This window comes from Ailuropoda melanoleuca, chromosome 14 (genome assembly GCF_002007445.2).
Source record: "Ailuropoda melanoleuca isolate Jingjing chromosome 14, ASM200744v2, whole genome shotgun sequence".
Lineage (NCBI taxonomy): Eukaryota > Metazoa > Chordata > Mammalia > Carnivora > Ursidae > Ailuropoda > Ailuropoda melanoleuca.
Window position 1 is genome coordinate 52,528,174 of NC_048231.1, and position 19,039 is coordinate 52,547,212.

At 38.3% G+C, this 19,039-nt stretch overlaps 1 protein-coding gene across 4 annotated transcripts in view; it reads left to right on the plus strand.

The window, feature by feature from the left end:
- Positions 1 to 19,039, plus strand: part of L3MBTL4 (L3MBTL histone methyl-lysine binding protein 4) — a 375,657-nt gene that overhangs the window by 83,137 nt on the left and 273,481 nt on the right. For all 4 annotated transcript variants that reach the window (XM_019802531.2, XM_034642569.1, XM_034642568.1 and 1 more), the window contains one exon: positions 13,526 to 13,580. In XM_019802531.2, the coding sequence (XP_019658090.1) occupies positions 13,526 to 13,580 (55 nt within the window). The remainder of the gene's footprint in view (positions 1 to 13,525; positions 13,581 to 19,039) is intronic.

Consider the following 19,039-nt stretch of genomic DNA (forward strand, 5'->3'; position numbering starts at 1 on the left):
CTTAGAGAGGTCGGTCTTTTTTTCTCTTTAGGCTTTCAGCTGATTGGATGCAGCCCATCCACATTATGGAGGGTAATGTTCTTTACTCAGAGTCTACTATTTGAATGCTAATCACATCGAAAAAATACCTCACTGTGACGTCTTGACAGCTAGAGGATGTAATATGCATCTTGCTTCTAGTTACGTATGCTCTTTCCCTCTGGCAACTTTTTGTATTCCTACAAATTTCAAGGTGGCAGAAGTGACCGGGAGACCTCCATAGTGACTATTTTGGTGCTAGTGGGCCATTAAAGCATTCTCATTAGTGACCTCTCATGGGCTCTCACCATGTATTGGTCTGGGTTTTGGGGTCTTCATGTGGGTTGTGGTTATGCACTTACATATTGCAGTTGGGGAAGTGACACAGTGTCATACACTCTTTGGTTTGATGTCAGGTTAGGTATGGTGTGATGAACTCCAGGCATTAAATAAGACGTGCCAAGTGACGATCTTGTCCACAGTTGGTTTTCAGATGTCAACGGTAGGTCTGTGTCCTGTCACAGAACTGCTTCCTTCCGATCAGCCTCACTGGGAGGTGAGGTGGTTAATGTGGGATCGAGGTCCAGTTCCCCTTGAGGTCCAGATTGGCTTCATCTCATTTCTATGAGAGTGGATTGCTCTCAGTGTACCCCAGAGAAATTGCTTCTAACGGGTTCCTTGGACCAGACTTAGGAAGACCTGCACCTGTCTCAACTTATGCAAGGATGCCATTTTTCTCAGTGTTTTTGGTTTGTGGTGTCATGCCCTCTGAGGAGACAAGGTACTTGGTGCGTTCACGGTTCTTGGATCGCAGCTCGTCGGCTGTTGTCTCTAGAGCAACAGCATCGGCATCACCTGGGGGTTTGTTTGAAACACAATTTCTTGGTCTTTACTCCAGACCTACTGGATCAGATGTGCTGGGGGTGGGGCTCAGCAGTCTGTATTTTATAAGGCCTCAGGGTAATTGTGGTATGCTCTCCTGTTTGAGAACCACTGTCCGAGGGAAATAGCTAGGACTGTCTTCCCTTCTAATTGTCCTAGAGTTAATCAGTATTGGCTGCTGCATATTTCTTACATTTTTGAGTTTAATATTGTAGACCACCTCTCCTATCCAAACATATTTGCTACCTTTCTCAGTATCATTTCCTGTCAAGCTGCTGAAATTATTACCATCCCTTCTCAGCACTTCCGTTATCAGAATGAATTTTCAGCCTTCTGTCTTTTCTGTATTGGCACAAATCCCAGTTTTCTCTTGAAGCCTAACTTGGTTTCTAACTTGATGCGAGTAACTTTACTGTTATTTGCTTTCCATGTTGGGATTTTCCCATTTTTGAACCCCAGAAGTGCTCAGCACTTATATAGGTGCTGTTTGTGTGGCGCCTAGCATGGCTGGATTTCCAAAATTATCTTTTGAATGATGTTCCTGGTGTCTAATGGCATCTCCAGGCAATCTCTTACTTTTATCATAGTAAGATAATGATATTTCAAAGGGCCACATTACTGATTTGAGTTTTGAGATGTTTGGAACATGTAGTTATTTTAAAGAACGTTCACATAGGATAATAGAAAAGATGTGCGTTTAGAATGAATTCCACATTATACTGTCAGCTAGGGGCTTATTGCCAGTTACAGTGTCCACTTTTATTAGTTAAATTTAATAGTTTAATATAGTAAGCTGCTTTACATCTGTGGCTACATTCACTGTGGAGAGAAAGGGGTTCAGTCATGCTTGAGTTTGATTACTAAAATCATGTTTGAAATTTGCTTGAATATCACTAATGTTCTTTACTTTGTGTTACCCATATGATTTTACAAGTGACAGTTCCAGTCAACTAAGCCAAACAGCATTGCTAGATTAAGCACATGAAACATAAAACTAATGAACAGTTGGGTACATTCTAAACATCTGCTTTTGAGGTAGTAATTTCATATCTTCAATATCTAGTAATTTCCAGATGCTGATAATAATATCTGTCAATGAATGTCTTCTTATACTAAAATTTTCTATGTATTTCTTCGTAGAATTTCAAAAGCATTTCTTTATATTTTTCAATATACAGGTGCATAGTTTTAAAAAATATTACAAATGTACAAAAATAAGAAGTAAATTTCTTTTTTTTTATTATGATATAGTAGTCACCATACAGTACATCATTAGATTTTGATGTAGTGTTCCATGATTCATTATTTGTGTATAACACCCAGTGCTCCATGAAATAAGTGCCCTCCTTAATACCCTTCACTGGGCTAGCCCATCCCCCCAATCCCCTCCCCTCTGAAACATGCAGTTTCCCGGAGTCCATAGTCTCTCATGGTTCATCTCCCCTTCTGTTTCCCCCCCTTCATTTTTCCGTTCCTTCTCCTAATGATCTCCCTACTTTTCCTTATGTTCCACAAATAAGTGAAATCATATGATAATTGTCTTTCTCCGCTTGACTTATTTCACTTAACATAATCTCCTCTGGTTCCATTCATGTTGATGCAAATGTTAGGCACTCATTCTTTCTGATGGCTGAGTAATACTCTATTATATATATGGACCACATCTTCTTAATCTGTTCATCTGTTGAAGAGCATCTTGGCTCCTTCCACGGTTTGGCTATTGTGAACATTGCTGCTATGAACATTGGGGTGCATATGGCCCTTCTCTTCACTACGTCTGTATCTTTGGGGTAAATACCCAGTAGTGCAATGGCTGGATCATAGGGTAGCTCAATTTTTAACTTTTTAAGGGACCTCCACACTGTTTTCCAGAGTGGCTGTACCAACTTGCATTCCCACCAACAATGTAGGAGGGATCCCCTTTTTCCACATTCTCTCCAACAATTGTTGTTTCTTGCCTTGCCAATTTTTGCCATTCTAACTGGCGTAAGTGGTATCTTAGTGTGGTTTTGATTTGAATTGCCCCGATGGCTAATGATTTTGAACATTTTTTCATGTGTCTGAGAGCCATTTGTATGTCTTCATTGGAAAAGTGTCTTTTAATCTTCTGCCCATTTTTTGATTTGATTATTTGTTTCCTAGGTGTTGAGTTTGAGAAGTTCTTTATAAATCTTGAATACTTGTCTTTTATCTGTAGTGTCATTTGCAAATATCTTCTCCCATTCCGTGGGTTGCCTCTTTGTTTTGTTGACTGTTTCCTTGGCTGTGCAGAAGCTTTTTATCTTGATGACGTCCCAAAAGTTCGTTTTTGCTTTTGTTTCCCTTGCCTTTGGAGATGTGTCGTGAAATAAGTTGCTGTGGCTGATGTTGAAGAGGTTGCTGCCTAAGTTCTCCTCTAGGATTTTGATGGATTCCTGTCTCACACTGAGGTCTTTCATCCATTTAGAGTTTATCTTTGTGTATGGTGTGAGACAGTGGTCAAGTTTCATTCTTACGTATATAGCTGTCCAATTTTCCCAGCACCATTTATTGAAGAGACTGTCTTTTTTCCATTGGATGTTTTTTCCTGCTTTGTCAAAGATTAGTTGACCATAGAGTTGAGGGTCCATTTCTGGAGTAAATTTCTACTATGCCCATTCACACACATGCTAAACCCCAAAATCATTTTTTTTTAAGAGAGGGAGAGAAAGAGTGCAGGGGAGGGACAGAAGGAGAAGGAGAGAAAGAATCTTAAGCAGGCTCCACCCCCAGTGCAGAGCCTGACTCAGGGCTTGATTTCAGGACCCTGAGATCATGACCTGAGCTGAAATCAAGAGTTGGACACTTAACCGAATGAGCCACCCTGGCCTCCCTCCCAAATCTTTATTTAAAGGTGTGACCCCTGTTTATATTTTCTTGTGTATCTATATGGGAATCAAAAGCAAAAATAGAAAGCTAAAAAAACCCAAACCCTTATGCACACATGCATAGATACATACATTATGCCTACTGCATGCATACATGTATCTCAGATGGGCTCCTACTCTACTTTCTATCCTGTGTCTTGCTCTCTCTCTTTTTTTTTTTTTGGGGGGGGGCACTTAAGCATGTGTGCCTTGGAACAGATTTATATCATGCCATTGTTTTCAGCGGTGTTTAGTAATTCCACTCTGTGAATGTACCATAATTCGTTTAAACAGTACCCTTCCCTAAACATTTAGGTGATTTTTAGTTTTTGTTGTTATCTGCTGTGTTTAAACAAAACATTCGTATTCATATATTTTGGTATGCTTTTGTAGTTGATTGACAGATAAAATCTTAATCTGTGAATTTAACATCTTGATAAGGCTTTTATATCATCTTCCAAAGAGGTCACCCCAGTGTAAACTCTCTCTAAGGCCATCTGCCAGAGTGCTTCTTTTGCTTAGGTTTTATTACACGTCTGATGCCTTTGTTTACCAAGATCTATCACACGGATGAGCTTCATTCACCGAGCTGGTCCACAGTGCTGCCGCGGGTTTGAAGAGGGGAGTTGCCCTGGCTCTGGTAGATTCCTTAACATTTCATGCTTCTTCATGCATCCGTCATGAAGACAGGTGTCCTTTTCAGTAGCCATTTGTTATCCTTTTCCACTCACCACTGTTAGAATTGACTGACAAAGTGTAGGTACATGATAATTGGGGAAACTAAGCATTTATTTTTCAAAGTGATTTTATAGGTGTTTGGTGCACATGTGGGTGTTCTGGGCATGAAACCCCAAACCATATGTAGGCTGTAAAATTTCAGATTTTCTACATAAAAATGCAAGTTCCCCCCCCCCAAAAGAAATTTTCTTTGACTATATAAGAATAAAATAATTTTGTGTGTAAAATATCTGATACTGGATAAATATTTGTTCCCAGGCTTCCTCTTCCTCTGAACCTCTTAAAATCTATGACTCTATATCTGATTAGTGAAGTCTAAACTTTGAGAAATAGAAATATGAGACATTTATTCTCTAAGGGATCTGAATAAATCTGAAAAATAAATTTATTGTTGAATAGAAAAGAACTAACTTATATAGGGTAACGTGAGTCAACTGACTGCTTACACACATTAGTGCTCTTAGGTACATTTAGCCTTCAGAGAAAGGTAGAATCATTGGGGGCTCAAGTCTTGGCTTTGAAGGGCGAGGATCTAAGATGTCCATATTTAATGCTTTATTTAATGTATTTAGCAAATACAATTTATCTAATACACATTTAATGCTGTTGTAACAAATCGTTCTTAAGTCCAACCTGCTAAAATAAATCAACCTGGTAAAAGGCGATATGAGAGAATATAACTTCTTTGTGTTTTAATATCCGGGTGCTATCTAGGCAGCTAACCTTGAGAGATCAGTAAGTTGAAGGGTCAGAGGAGGGATCGTCTGAGCCAAGGAAGCAGCATGAGCAAAGGTATGGGGTTGGAAAGCAAATATGATATATGTGATAAATGACAAGAGTATAATGACTTGTCTGACTGAGCAGATCTTGCTCTTGGCAGTTGTAGAATGAGTGTTAGTCTGGGGGTCAGAATATTTGGATTTTAGTCTTTGGCTCTGGTGCTAATTAGCTCTATGAACAAGGACAAGTCCTTCACCAGACTGGGGCTCAGTTTCTTTGTTTATAGAACAGGAGTCTTAGATTAAAAGATCTTAAGGGTCTTTACATTTCTGTGAGTCTAAGATTTGGTATGTAATGAAATCGTAAGATAACCAGGATGGACATGAGTCTTTTTCTTCTCTTTTCATCTTTTTCTTTCTCTTTTCCTTCCTTCCTTCCTTCCTTCCTTCCTTCCTTCCTTCCTTCCTTCCTTCCTTCTTTCCTTTATTATGTTCAGTTACCCACCATATACTCTTGATGGCAGAGCATAGGAATTTGTATTTGATATGTGTCTGCTGAACTTGATAAACTGGCAGGAGGGAGCCATGGTTGGCTTTGACTTAGGCATAGCATAATGAAATTTTTTGTAATATCCTTAAATAGATATTGAGAAAATATTTAGGGTAGGGTTATATTAGTTTCTTAATCTTCAGTAGTACTTAATTTTTTTTTTCATGTTGTTGCCCTACAGTTGACTGATGTACCAGTTTGCATCAGCCAATAGAATTCATTTATATGTTGGGGAACCATAGAAAGGAGATGTTTATAAACCATTTCAGATTTTTTCCTTTTGTTTTTTTGTGGAAGTCTTAGCCAATACCGTTTTAAAATATACCTGGGATTTTGTTTTTATTCAGGTAGAGTGAAGCTAACAGATCTATAGGCAACCACCATTGAAAAATTAGTTTGTTACTCACATTTCCCAGGGAGGGAGCACAGCACACCATGCTGCACTATGCCAGGAAGCCCCAGTCTGCTCAGGGGCAGAGTGAGGCGAAAATGTGGGCAAGAGCCCTTATTGTGTTTTTCACAGGAAGGAATGGCTGAGGAGGATAAGAAACTAAGGATGTTTAGGATTGGCTGGTTTGAATAATTTCTGTAGTTTCTGGCTTGGGTGGTGTCTCTAATTGTCTGGTACCTGGCCCTGGGATAATTTAGGGCTGGAGGATAGCCTCCCAGACTACAGGAACCTGATGAATAGAGATGAGTGGGGAATGGACTCAGGATTGCTTGGTTTGCATATCAAAGGCATGATCACAGGCAAGTTGTTGGCTATCCTCAGGAATTAGTTCCCCCTGTCCACAAGCCCCCAGAATGTCAAAGCATTATAAAATACTGACAATAAAAAACATGATTAATATAAATACTAGAGAGTGATTTCATTCAGAGATTAACTATATTATTGAATATTTGAATAAAATGAGATCATTTCCTTCTCTCTGTCTGCATCTCAATTCCAGGAGAGCAATGGAAAGTAATCCTCTCCTGTTTTTGTTTTTTGGTTTTTGGTTTTTTTCTGAAAGGTTAATTTCATTTGTCTTCAGTTTGTCACCCACATTGGAGCACAGAAAAAGAGAATTTGAAAAGTGAACTTGAGACAGCAAGTGAAATTCAAATGCTAGTTTATTACTGGAGTTACCAAAGGGGATTTCAGTGTTTTCCAGAGTCCATGACACCAATAAGTGTCACCCTCTATTCTTACGGAAGAGAAGCAATGGTTGCTGGATGGTCCTTCTCTGCTCCAGGGACTGGTCTGAGGGTCAGAGAGGAAGGAGCAGTATCTGGTAGTTCCAAGGTGAGGACTTGAAATTTCTAATCACAGATCAGGAGGTGAAAATCCTTTGTTTTGCTTCCTTGATTGGAATTCATAGATAGGGAAATGTAGATAGTGATTAATTACAAAAATCACTATAACTTGTAGTAAAAGTATATGATGCATCCAGGTCCATCAGGAGGTAACAGAATGTGAAGCCTAGTTGGTTATTTTCCCACCTTGTAATCCTCTCTTCCAAAATGATTCATTTTAAATTGGTGAATGGAAATGTACCATAGCAAAGACTTATTTTATGTTCCTCGAACCACTATCTCCCCTTTTTCAGAGTGCTAGGTTTTTTTTCCCCTAAAGCTTTATTTTCAATTTTCAGAACTAAAGTTTGAAACCTGAGAAATCACAGTAATGGTTTTATTTTTCTCAATTCATACTGATTTCCTTAAGTGTTCTGTCTGGGAAGATAAGGAAAAGTGCTCATTTTTCCTTTCTTTTTTTTTTTAAATTAACTCTCTATTCATTAATAGCAGTGTGGATTTATTACCTTTATGAAATAATTAATTAGCTCAGACAAAAGCAAAGAATGTTAAAACTAGCAGGAGCTTCGGAGAATGTTTAGTCCAATCCCTTTACTTTATAGACAAGAGAAATTAGGTCCAGATAATATATGTCATTTGTTCGTGATTACATAGTTCTGTGGGTGGGGTTGGGATTTGGCCTTAGGTCACCTTATCCCAAATTCAGCATTTTTCCTGTTTTATTGTATGATATTAAATCCTCTTTTATTTACAAAATTGTCCAAAAAAAGAGGTCAGTGTATCATAAGAGAAACATAAATTCATTCTTAAATACAAAATTGTGATCTTTCAGATGTATGTCTACATATCTATAACCTTGATTCATTTAAAAAACATACGGACATAAGGAGTTTGGGTAATTTAACTCTGAAGTGAGAGGTAATGTTATTTTTCAGAGGAATGTGTTTCTTCTATCTAGGCAGAATTTCAGTAGCAAATAAAGAAGTGCGAACCAAACACCCTAATCTAACGGAGTGACAGACAGCATATTATATATTTCTTTTTATATTTGAAAGATAAAGCGATTATAAAAATGCTTCAGTAACTGTTGTGCTCACATAGTCAACTCTTGAATACTATTTCTTGTTACCATTTCAGTTTTTTCAGTAGAACCTTTATGAGAAGAGACTGGTGTTGTTCTGAATTATATAAATTTCCTGTGTATTGAGTGGGTAAAAAGGGATGAAATTGGGGTAAAGAGCTGCCATAGAAAATTAGACCGATTCAGTTCTTCATTTCACATGCAGTAGAACAGAGGTAGGTAGGATTGGGTTATGGCTTTTCTGCTTCCAACCCCTGCCTGGTTAATGGTGCTGTGCGGCTCACGCTGTGGACCACAGACGTTCAGCATCGGCATCAGCAGGGGCTTGTTGGAAACTGGTAATCTCAGGCCTCATCCCAGACCTTCAGAATCAAGGTCATCAAGGTCTGAATTTTAACAAGATACCCAGGTGATTCATATGCATGTTAAATTTTGAGAAGCCCTGGATTACAGTTTTATCAAGATGCTGTTTTATTAATCGCATAAAGAAACAGGCCAGGTAGAAAAGTATTGGAATTCATGCCTTCATTTAGCAAATATTTGTTGAGCTAGATTAGGTGCCAAATTATGTTTTGGGGATGAGAGATGGTTAAGATACTGTCTGCCTTCAGTAAAGCTCATCAAAGCAGGTGAGACCAATAAGACAGATGATGGTAGTGCAATGTGATAAGCCCAGTAATAGAGATTTGTATATGATATTTCCAGGCTTCAGTAGGTTACCTAATTTGCATGGCTGGAGTGGGGAGGAGGAAGCAGGAGCAAAGAAAGCTCCCTGAGTTAACTCTTAAAGGATAAGTAGGCAGGTATTAGTTTTCTATTACTGCTTAACAAATTACCCCCAACTTAGTGCCTTAAACAGCCATTTATTATTACCTCTCATTTTCTGTAGGTCAGACATCTAGGCATGACTTAAATGGATTTTCTGCTTAGGGTCTCAAAGGGTAAAATAAAAATGTTGGCCTGGCTGAGATCTTTTTTGGGGCTTGGTGGCCTCTTCCAAGCTCATGTGGTTGTCACAGAATTCTGTTCCTTGTGGTTATAGGACTGAGGTTCCTGCTTTCTTGCTGGCTCCAAGAGGCCCTGCCGTTCCTTGTCACGGGCCCTCTCACAGTATAGCAGTCTGCTCTTTCAAGGCCAGCAGGAGATCCTTCTGCTTTAGTCAGCTAAGGTGGAGTCATATATTGTAATGTGGTCAAAGGACTTTGGATCTGCACATTTGAAACTTGGTGGAGGGAGATGTGGGTCCATTGCTCATCTTGTCTGTGAGATTGAGAACGGGTTGGTAGGTGTCTGAGTGAACAGGACAGGGGGATGCAGGAGAGCAGCAGGGATGGTTGCACACAAGAGGCGGGAAGGCAGAGGCGAGGCCCAGAGTGGTTCAGGGAGAATGGGCAAGGGCAAGGTTGTTACAGTGAGGGTGAGAATGTGATAAGGAGTGGGGGACAGCAGAGTACATTTATGACTTTATTCTTTCCTCAATCAACCATTCAGGAGTAAACATCTATCAGATGATGGGTGGTCCAGTGCACAAACACAGAACGTTCATCTGTGCCTTAAAACCCAGCACAGTTCCTCTCATATAATAATTGCTCAATAAATGTTATTTATTATTATATTTAAAGATTTTATATATTTGTTAGAAAGAGAGAGAGAGAGCATGAGAGAGGAAAGAGAGAGTGCACAAGCAGGGGAGAGGCAAGCAGAGAGAGAAGCAGGCTCCCCGCTGAGCAAGAAGCCCAATGCGGGACTCAGTCCCAGGATCTGGGATCTGGGATCTGGGATCTGGGATCTGGGATCTGGGATCATGACCTCAGCCGAAGGCAGACACTTAACCGACCAAGCCACCCAGGCATGTGCCTCAGGAAATGTTTTTTAAATACGTAATTAACTCGGTAAGGGTTTTACAATTCTTCTCTACTCTCCCCCTTTGAATTCTTCTTTCATCAGAGATTCTGTTCATTTGAGATATGTTTCTTCAGTCGGTAAACACAAATAGGTAGGCTAACTGAATTTTTATTAAGTCTGGATATATTCTTGGCAGTTTGAAATCTGGCAGAACACATGATAGCTACCATGGGGAGTCCGCCACGTGTCATGTGATGCAATAAGGTTTCACCCATGGATCTCAATTCAGTAAGGAAGTTAACATTACCTCCAAATCACAGATCAGAAAACTGAGGCTCACAGGAATGAAATCCCTTGCTCAGCATCACACCACTAGTAAGGTGGATTGGGGATTGGACCCTCAGACGCCTGACTCTAAAACTTGAACAGAAGATAACTCGCTTATTGTGTGTAAAACACTAAATAGCCTAAGGAATCATATTAAAACACAAGGTTGTCGTAATTAAAACAGCGTGTTACTGCTAACTGAAAAGATAAGCTAAAGAAACAGAAGAGAAATGCCAGAAGCAGAAGAAAATGCACATGGGAGTTTAGTATATAGTACACACATGTCAGGACAGGTGAATAGCCACCTAGCAAAAATATTGGGTGTTTTCTTCACACTATATCCTGGCTCAAATTCAGATTTATCAAAGATTCAAATGTAATAAATAAACCGTAAATGTAATAGACATAAACAAAATAGAAGGTTCTTATAATTTGGGAGTAGAAAAGGATTTTCTGTTATTCAAATCTAGAAGCCATGAAAGAAAAGTTTGGTAATTTCTTTTCTTAAACAACAAAAATCTCCGCATACCATAAAAAAGTGAAAAAAGACAAATGGCAAACTTGGAAAAAAGAATAATGCATCTCATAATGTAGACAAAGGACTAATCTTCCTAATTTATCAAGACCCAAAGATGAGTAATCGTTCCAACAGAAAATGGACCAAAGATGTAAAGGATATTTCACAGAAAAGGAAATACAAGTGGCCTTTAAATATACAAAGTGATCTTAAGTTTCTTCATAATGAAACAAATGTAAATTAAAACTATAGCGAGATATTTTTCACTCATCATCTTGGCAAAAATCCAAAAACTTGATAACACACCTTGTTGACAAGGCTATGGGAAAGCAGGCCCTAATCCAAAGCTGTTGAGTGGGGCAGCTCGTGTGGGGGTTAGCCACAGGAAAACATGAGTCTCTGTTGACCAGCAGTTTCACTTCTTTTTTTAGATTTTTTAAAAAGATTTATTTATTTATTTGAGAGAGTGAGCAAGCATGAGCAGGGGGAGGGGCAAAGAGAGAATCTCAAGCTGACTCCGTGTTGGGCATGGAGCCCAGTACGGGGCTTGATCTCATGACCCTGAGATCAAGACCTGAGCCAAAACCAAGAGTTTGTCACTGAACCAACTGAGCCACCCAGGTGCTCCCTGGCAGTTTCAGTTCTGAGAAGTCATCCCATAGACATCCTCGCACATACGCAAAATGACGTATGTGCTAGTTTCACTGGAGCGGTATATGACTGGAACAAAGGATTAGAAACAACCTAAACATCCATAAATATGGAACCAGTTAAGTAAATCATGAAATATCCGTTCAGCATAATACCGTGCAGCTGTGAAGAAAGAACGAGAATGCTCTTCATAACCTGATAAAGATCTCTGAGGTATTTTGTTGAATGAAAAGAGAGGTAGAAAGCAGTATTATGATGTGCTACCTTTGTACATCAGAGCAAGAAAATGAGAACATGTATTCGTGTTTCTTTGTATTTTTATAAAGAAAACCTTGCAAGGACATATTAGAGTCTAATCACAGTGATTACTGGGTGGAGGTGCTGAGTTGGTCAGGTGGAGGAGGATGGGTGGGAAGTTTTCACTGTACTACTTCTTTCTATGTATATTTTTACCTTGAACCATCTGAATTCAAAAAACAAATATGTATAGAAAGATACCAAGCTAAGGCACCTCAAGGAATGTATCATAATCAGTTGTATATGGCTGTATCGGCAGGTGGTCACCTGGTTTGCTTACCCGTCAGGAAAGAAACATTAATCACATATCTCAATATACGTGGATTACTTGTTTATTTGAAAATTGTATGATTTACTATTATACAATTATATTTTGTACCTCAAAGCCATAGACCAAAAAAGAAACTAAAACTGTGTAATATAAAAATGAAATTAACAGTATTTATTTTAACAGTTACAAACAAGTTTGATCTCATTAAAATATTAATATGCATGATTCTTTTTTGAAAGCTTGATTCAAAGCTTTATGTTGCCATTATCTGAAGTCTGTTTTTTTAGGTTCGGTTGTGATGGTTGTCATAGCCAGGATGACTGAGTAGCCTGGTTTGTCGAGAACCTAGGGGTTTCCCACACATGGACTTCAGAGCTGTGACTGGTCAGTCCAGGGAAAATGGGTCAGTCACCCTTGTCATAGCTTAAAAAGATATATCCCAAAGATATATAGGACTAACTTGAAGAAATGATCATTCGCCAAACCTACTAAGTCATGACACTCATTTCTCAGCATCTCCCATCAATTATGTGAAGGTTTTTGTGTATTACACCTGCTGAATTTTCATCTTCCCTGAAGACAACCAGTTTTTCTTGGGAACCAATCAAAAGTATTGCATATTTATATTTCCAAAAGTAAGTTCAAAGCCCACTGAAACGCTTCATTTGGAAGATTTTAAAATCGGGAAACTGTTCCCCAATTTTTAAGTGTATAATTGCGAGTTTGTATAGGGGGCATGCATTGTTTATGGCCACAAAATTATGTAAGTGAAACACATTTCTGGATACCCATTAACAAATGCACTTTGTTACTATGAGTATCTTTCAAGAAGTTATTCCCTTATCTTTGTTAGGTGGTTAGCCTTCCCTCCAGCGTTGCTACAAGAGCTTGCCCTGTGGAGAGTAGCTCAGCCATGTTCTTGTTGGGCACTTGTGGTGTTTGTCATAACCAGTCTGTGTTTTTTTTTCCCAGAACAATCTTTGAAGTCCTTTGTCTCTTCTCTGCAGGTCAGTTTGGCTAAAATTAGATAACGTAATCTTGACCAAGCCTTAATAAACTGTCATAGATGCCAGTAGGTTGAAGGAAAAAGTAGGTACGTTGGAGAGCTTGGCTTTGGTGTGGGACTTGCTTCTTCCGTCAGCTGCCTCTGGCACGACTTTCACACCCATGCAGTAGGGAGGCACCCTTATCAACTTTAGTATTAACGTTATTGAACCTTAGTCTCTCTCCTATTTTAGCCAAACAGTACTAAAGGATTCCTCCCATTTCCAAATGAACATGGCGTGCCCCGTGGGGTTTGCACACCCACTGAGGGCACTGGCTGCTGATGTATTATGCCCGTCTTTACAGTGTTTTTCATGGCATGGCTTCCTGCACACAGAAAAGTTCATTTCTGGTGTGTCAGACAGTTATCTAAAAGCGTCTAAGCCACGTTTTCTGTGTTCTAGGAGCAAGCTGAGGAAGAAAAGAAGCCCAGGGATGGTGCAACCCCGTTGAGTCACGGTAATCATCACCATCCTTTGTAGTTTTAGTACACAGTGAATAACTTTTAAATGAAGTTTTTATTAGATAGCTTTCATTGTTTTATGTTTATTAGAGTCTATAATCATAGTATCATTTATTGACATTGTGTTATATACTCTTCTATAGATTTTATCAGAGTCATCTAAGATTTCTAAATATGTACATCAAGAAAAATTCTGAAGCTCTGACCCATTGAAGTCACGTTTTAGAGGAGATTAAACATTTGCTCTAAAATGAATATCCCTCATTATGGGTATTAATACCTCAGTAGGTTTTAGATACCAGCTTTTTAATAGTCAGCTAATTCTCTGATGTTTTAAGTTTATTGTTTATTTATTTTTTTAAGAGAGAGCACAAGTGGGGGATGGGGGAGAGAGGGAGAGAGAGAATCTTAAGCAGGCTCCATGCCCAACGTGTAGCCCAACACAGGGCTTAATCCCACAATGATGTGTTCATGACCTGAGCCAAATCAAGAGTCGGATGCTTAACTGACTGAGCCCCCAGGCGTCCCTGTGATGTTTTAAATTTAAATCAATAAATGCAGATGGTATTTCTCTGGAATATATATTCCATTATTTTGTGATTATTGCTATATAAGCAGACAACTGTTATTAAATTTTCTGTAAAATGTAGTTGAATGTCTAATGTTTGTGCTACCCTCCACAGGAAGGAAGCATACATGTTTGATAAATCTTTTCTAATGATCTTTTAAACGTATGTTAAATATTTGTTGAGTAAGCTTTTTTTAATAAACAATGGGAACAACTAAAAATACCTTGAAAAAACGACAAGCAAAAATTGAGGTTTTTAAAGACCATTTTATATTGCTTAGTTTGGGGACAAAATATTGAAAATTTGTGATCTTCCAACTGGGACAAAATATTGAAAATTTGTGATATTCCATCTAAATGCTTTTAAAATAAAAGTTGTTTTCTGCTATAAGCAAAATATACTGCTTTAAATTCTTTCCTTCTCTTGCTGTCAGCCAGTCCCATCATGTTCTTTGCTGAAAAAGCAAAATAGAATGCAGTAATTTGGTAATTATGTAACTTGATGTTCCGCTCCATTGAAATACACTTTAGTTATGCAACACTGGAATTCTAGAAATAAATTTGGACTGTACCTGGCCCTAACAGCGGGATTTTTTTAAACATTATTTCTTTCTTGTGAGAGAGGTTGTGATTTATTATGTTGTTATTCTCCTCTGCAGCTATAATGCAAATTGTTTTAGATTCTTTTATTCCATGGGTGCCGCATTTATTCTAGAAAAAGAAGAGGCAGTTAAGCCAACAATACAAGAATATTCGGTCTTCAAAACTAAGATCTTTTAGTAATTTAGTATTTATAGTTCCATTTTAGCCAAATATGTTTATTGTAAATAGTTTTTCAGTTTTAATAGAAAGTGACTTTTGCTGTTGTTTTTCCATTGTCAGACTAGTTTTTATGGTTAGTGGTCCATTCTCTAAAGTATCATCTGTGGTTTATTCTCAAATCTGAGGTTGTTGCTGTTTCCTCAACTATTGAGCATAGCTACATGTTTAGAAGAAGGATGGGCTTTAGTTTGTGCACACAGATGCGACAAACTGCTAGTGGAAATGGAAATTGAATTATCTGAGGGGCTTTTGAGGTACTGCTTTTAGTGGGATGAAGGAAACTATTCCCTAAATTGCCTATTGTTGTAATATTATAGTGGGGGTTTTCTTCCTATAATTTCTGGAAATTGTTTTTTTTCTCTAGGCTGCTTGCAAAACAAAAGGAGATTTAGTCACTTACCTATGTCTTAAAAATAATAACAAAAGAAAAGCAAAAAAATTGTACACATACATATTTATATGTGAACAGAAAATTGTATTGAAAAATAAGCATTTAATTCTTAGTCCTGACTTAACAACAAGGAGGGCATTTCTTTGGAAATCATTACAAAATAATTTATTGAGAGCATAATCTGTGCCACTAATACTGACTCCCGGGTTATAGATGATGAGGCTTTGAGTGGCCCTTTGACTTCTCCAGGGTAAACAACTAGTGAATGGTGGATCCAGTATATGAACCCACATCTAGTAATTCTAAAGCTTATGCCCTTTCCACTTTACCTGCTATTTAACGTACTCCCTTCTTTGTAGCTATGAAGACAAAAGTAGAAAAAAATGAATCTTGCTTAGAAACGTGATGGGAAAAATAACTGCTAGTAATTAAGGTGCTAATGCTATGTAATACAGCCCTCTGTCCATGAGAACTGGCAGAACTAGATTTTTCTTGACATAGTCATGCCCTGAGATTTATTTTGTTTGGTTCTTTTAGAAGCTTTCTGAGCTATAATATTCCCAGTGATTCAAAATTTTAACAGTTGTCTTGGATACCCCTAAGAAAAGGTTTGTTTTAGTAAGTATTATTTGTTAATAATCATTTATGACTGAAGGTATCCCATTAGTATTGTCAGTCACTCCATAATCCCAGACCTCTACATTTGAAGTCTCCAAGATAAAAACAGCTCATTTCTTCAGTGGGGTGAGTGATTGGGCTTTCTGCCTTCTAAATTTTAAGTGTTCTTTTTAATAATGCTAATATTTGTTTGGTTGAGTGTTGGGGCAGTGAGGTCTTTATAAACATAAAGGGAGTAGAAGGAATTACAAAGGAAAATGAGATATATGTACATCCAAATTAAACTTTGTACGTCAAAGAACATCATAATAAAAATTAAAATGGAAATAAAACAGAAAATATTTACCACCACTACTGACAGAAGGTCCATACACACAATGGATTTAGAAGAAATAATGAGATACACTAAGATCTCAATGGGAAACAGACAAAAGACATGAACAGGCAATTCATGGAAGAGGAACTAAAAGTAGCTAAAACAGAAATGTGTTAAATACATTTAGTCTTACTAGAAAGCGAAGAAATACACATTTAAATGTAACGAACATTTTTTTGCCTCCTAATTAACAACAATTAAAAACATGCTGATACTGCTTGCTGATGGGCTGGGGGAACTGGCTTTCAGTATACTGCTCTTGGGAGCGCAAGTTGTTCCATTGTTTTGGGGAACATATTGATGGCATTTATGAAAAGTGTTAAACATTTTCTTCAACTCAGGAACCCCACTTTTTGGAATTTCTCCCAATGAAATAAGCCATCTGCATTGAATTTATGCATATGATATTCATATGACTTTTAAAAAGGCTTGTGATCAGGTCCAATCCGGCCAGTAGGACTTACCGTGTAGTATACTGAAGTAATAATTTACTAGAGCTCTAAAGAATTAATTAGCTCAATGGCCCGAAGAAGAATTAACACAGCTTTCAAAAGTGCTTAACTTACTTTCAGGGAGTAGTTTTGGTGCTGGGGGCTATGGTTCATTAAGTGATTCTAAAAGATTCAAAGATGGTCCTTTGAGCATCATCCCTGGAGTCTTTTGTTAGAGTAACTAGTTTATTTTCTGGGTGTAATGACAGAAATAGTTCCTTGCAAAGTAATTATATGTCAGTGGAAATAATACCCACCTTTTTAAAACTTTGTGAGAGGTCTGTTCATTCTCACCAAAATAGTCCCTTACCTAAGAATGGACAGCAACATCAGAAAAAGGGAAAACCAAATCTATTTTACTTTAGTCCGTTCTTATTTTTATAAATGGCATTTACTGTCATTAAATGGATAGCTAAATGTTTAGGTATTTGGCAACTTTGAACCTAACGAATTAGATTTGCATTGAACCATGAAACTGTCACTGGACGATAAGCCGGGGACTTCTTTGTCACTAATACTTTTCTCCGGGGAAACTTTAATAAAACGCATCTAGATGCACTTTCACAAAAATAAAACAAAAAAAAGAAAGATGTTTTCTACTCACAGACACACAATACTACTCTGTAAAAAATAGTTTTTAGTATATATTTTCAAATAATTTATTATATCTTTGAACTTAAATAATCAAGTTGCCAGACCTCCTCTATAGTTCTGTCCCTTCTGGGTGAATTAGCCGTAGTGTGAATACACACTCTCACAAAGGAAAGGAGCACGTTTATTTTCTTCCGGGACTCAGTCAATAGATGATATCAATTAATAAAACTGTATAAACCGCAAAGATAGGGGAAGGGCCTGTATTCATAAAACCTATTTTATAAAGATTTTATGGGCCATGTTGAATTCTTTAATCTATGAAAGCAGACATCATATTACAATTTTTACCTCATTAAAGAGCTTCCTGAGAAAGCCTCCGGATTATTTATGTTCTCAAGATGTCGTGCAGAGGAAACTCTGCTACTTCTGTTATTAGAGGTGCCTGGTGGACAATAGGAGTGTTGAATTCGGGAAAGGGGACCCAGTGCCCTGACTTTTAGATTGATTTAGCAAAAGAAAATGTCACAGAGCAGTGCTTAGCTCCAGCGGAGATGTCTGAGAAGCTTCGAGTGCCGCAGGCCTCATGGCTGTAAGGAGGGCTTGGCCGCGCGGCCTGCAACCCTCTCCTGCCTGAGCAGAACACCCCATCGTCTCCTCCTGAAGGTCTTCCTTTTTCTGTTCCTAAAACCAGAGACTTTTGTTTAACCAAAGGATTCTTTCCACTAATGTGCTTTGCTGTTTTAAAGCATATTTGATTTTTGTTCAGCATAATTACCCTTTGCTACTGAGATTAGAGCTGCTACTTTGGGGGCATTTCAATATTCGTTTGAACCTAAAATGTTTCCTGTGAAATATTTAATTTGGACTATGGGCTTATTTGCTGACATACCTGTATTTAATGACTACTTCATCTCCCTGCACTCTCTTAGCACCATAGAGTGAAAGCATTCTTCTTTCCTTAAATACATTTCTTAACAATTTGGAACTATTTCAAACTTACGGAAAAGTTGCAAGTACAGCTCAGAGACGTTTTTTTCCCTGAATTACAGAGTACATTGCCAGCCTGATACCTCATCACCCCCAAACGCTTGAGTATGTCCTACAAACAAGATCGTGCCCCGCCCAGCTACAGTACGACCATTCAAGGCAGGAAGTAAAAGTCCATACCTTACTGCCAGGCAAGCTGCAGACCCCACTCAGGTTTCACCAGTTACCGTGATGATGCCTTTTGTGGGGAAGGGATCCAGTTCAGAACACGGCTTGAGTTTAGTTATTTGCCTTTCCAGGCTCCTCTGCCTGGACCAGCTCCGCAGCTTTCCCTGGACTTGGCCTTGATGCTCTTGACGCTCACGGGCCAGTTATTTTGTAAATGTTCCTCATTTGGGGTTTGTCTGATATTTCCTCATGATTGGACTCAAGTTGTACATCTTTGGGGAATATCACAGAAGTGATGCTTTTCCCCCCCCCTTGGCCTCCTATCAGATGGCACACAATTATGATTTGTCCCATTTCTGATGATAACTTACTTTGATCTCTTGATTCAGCAGAGGTCTGCCAGGTTTCTCCACTGTAAAGCTACAGTTTTCCTTTGGAAT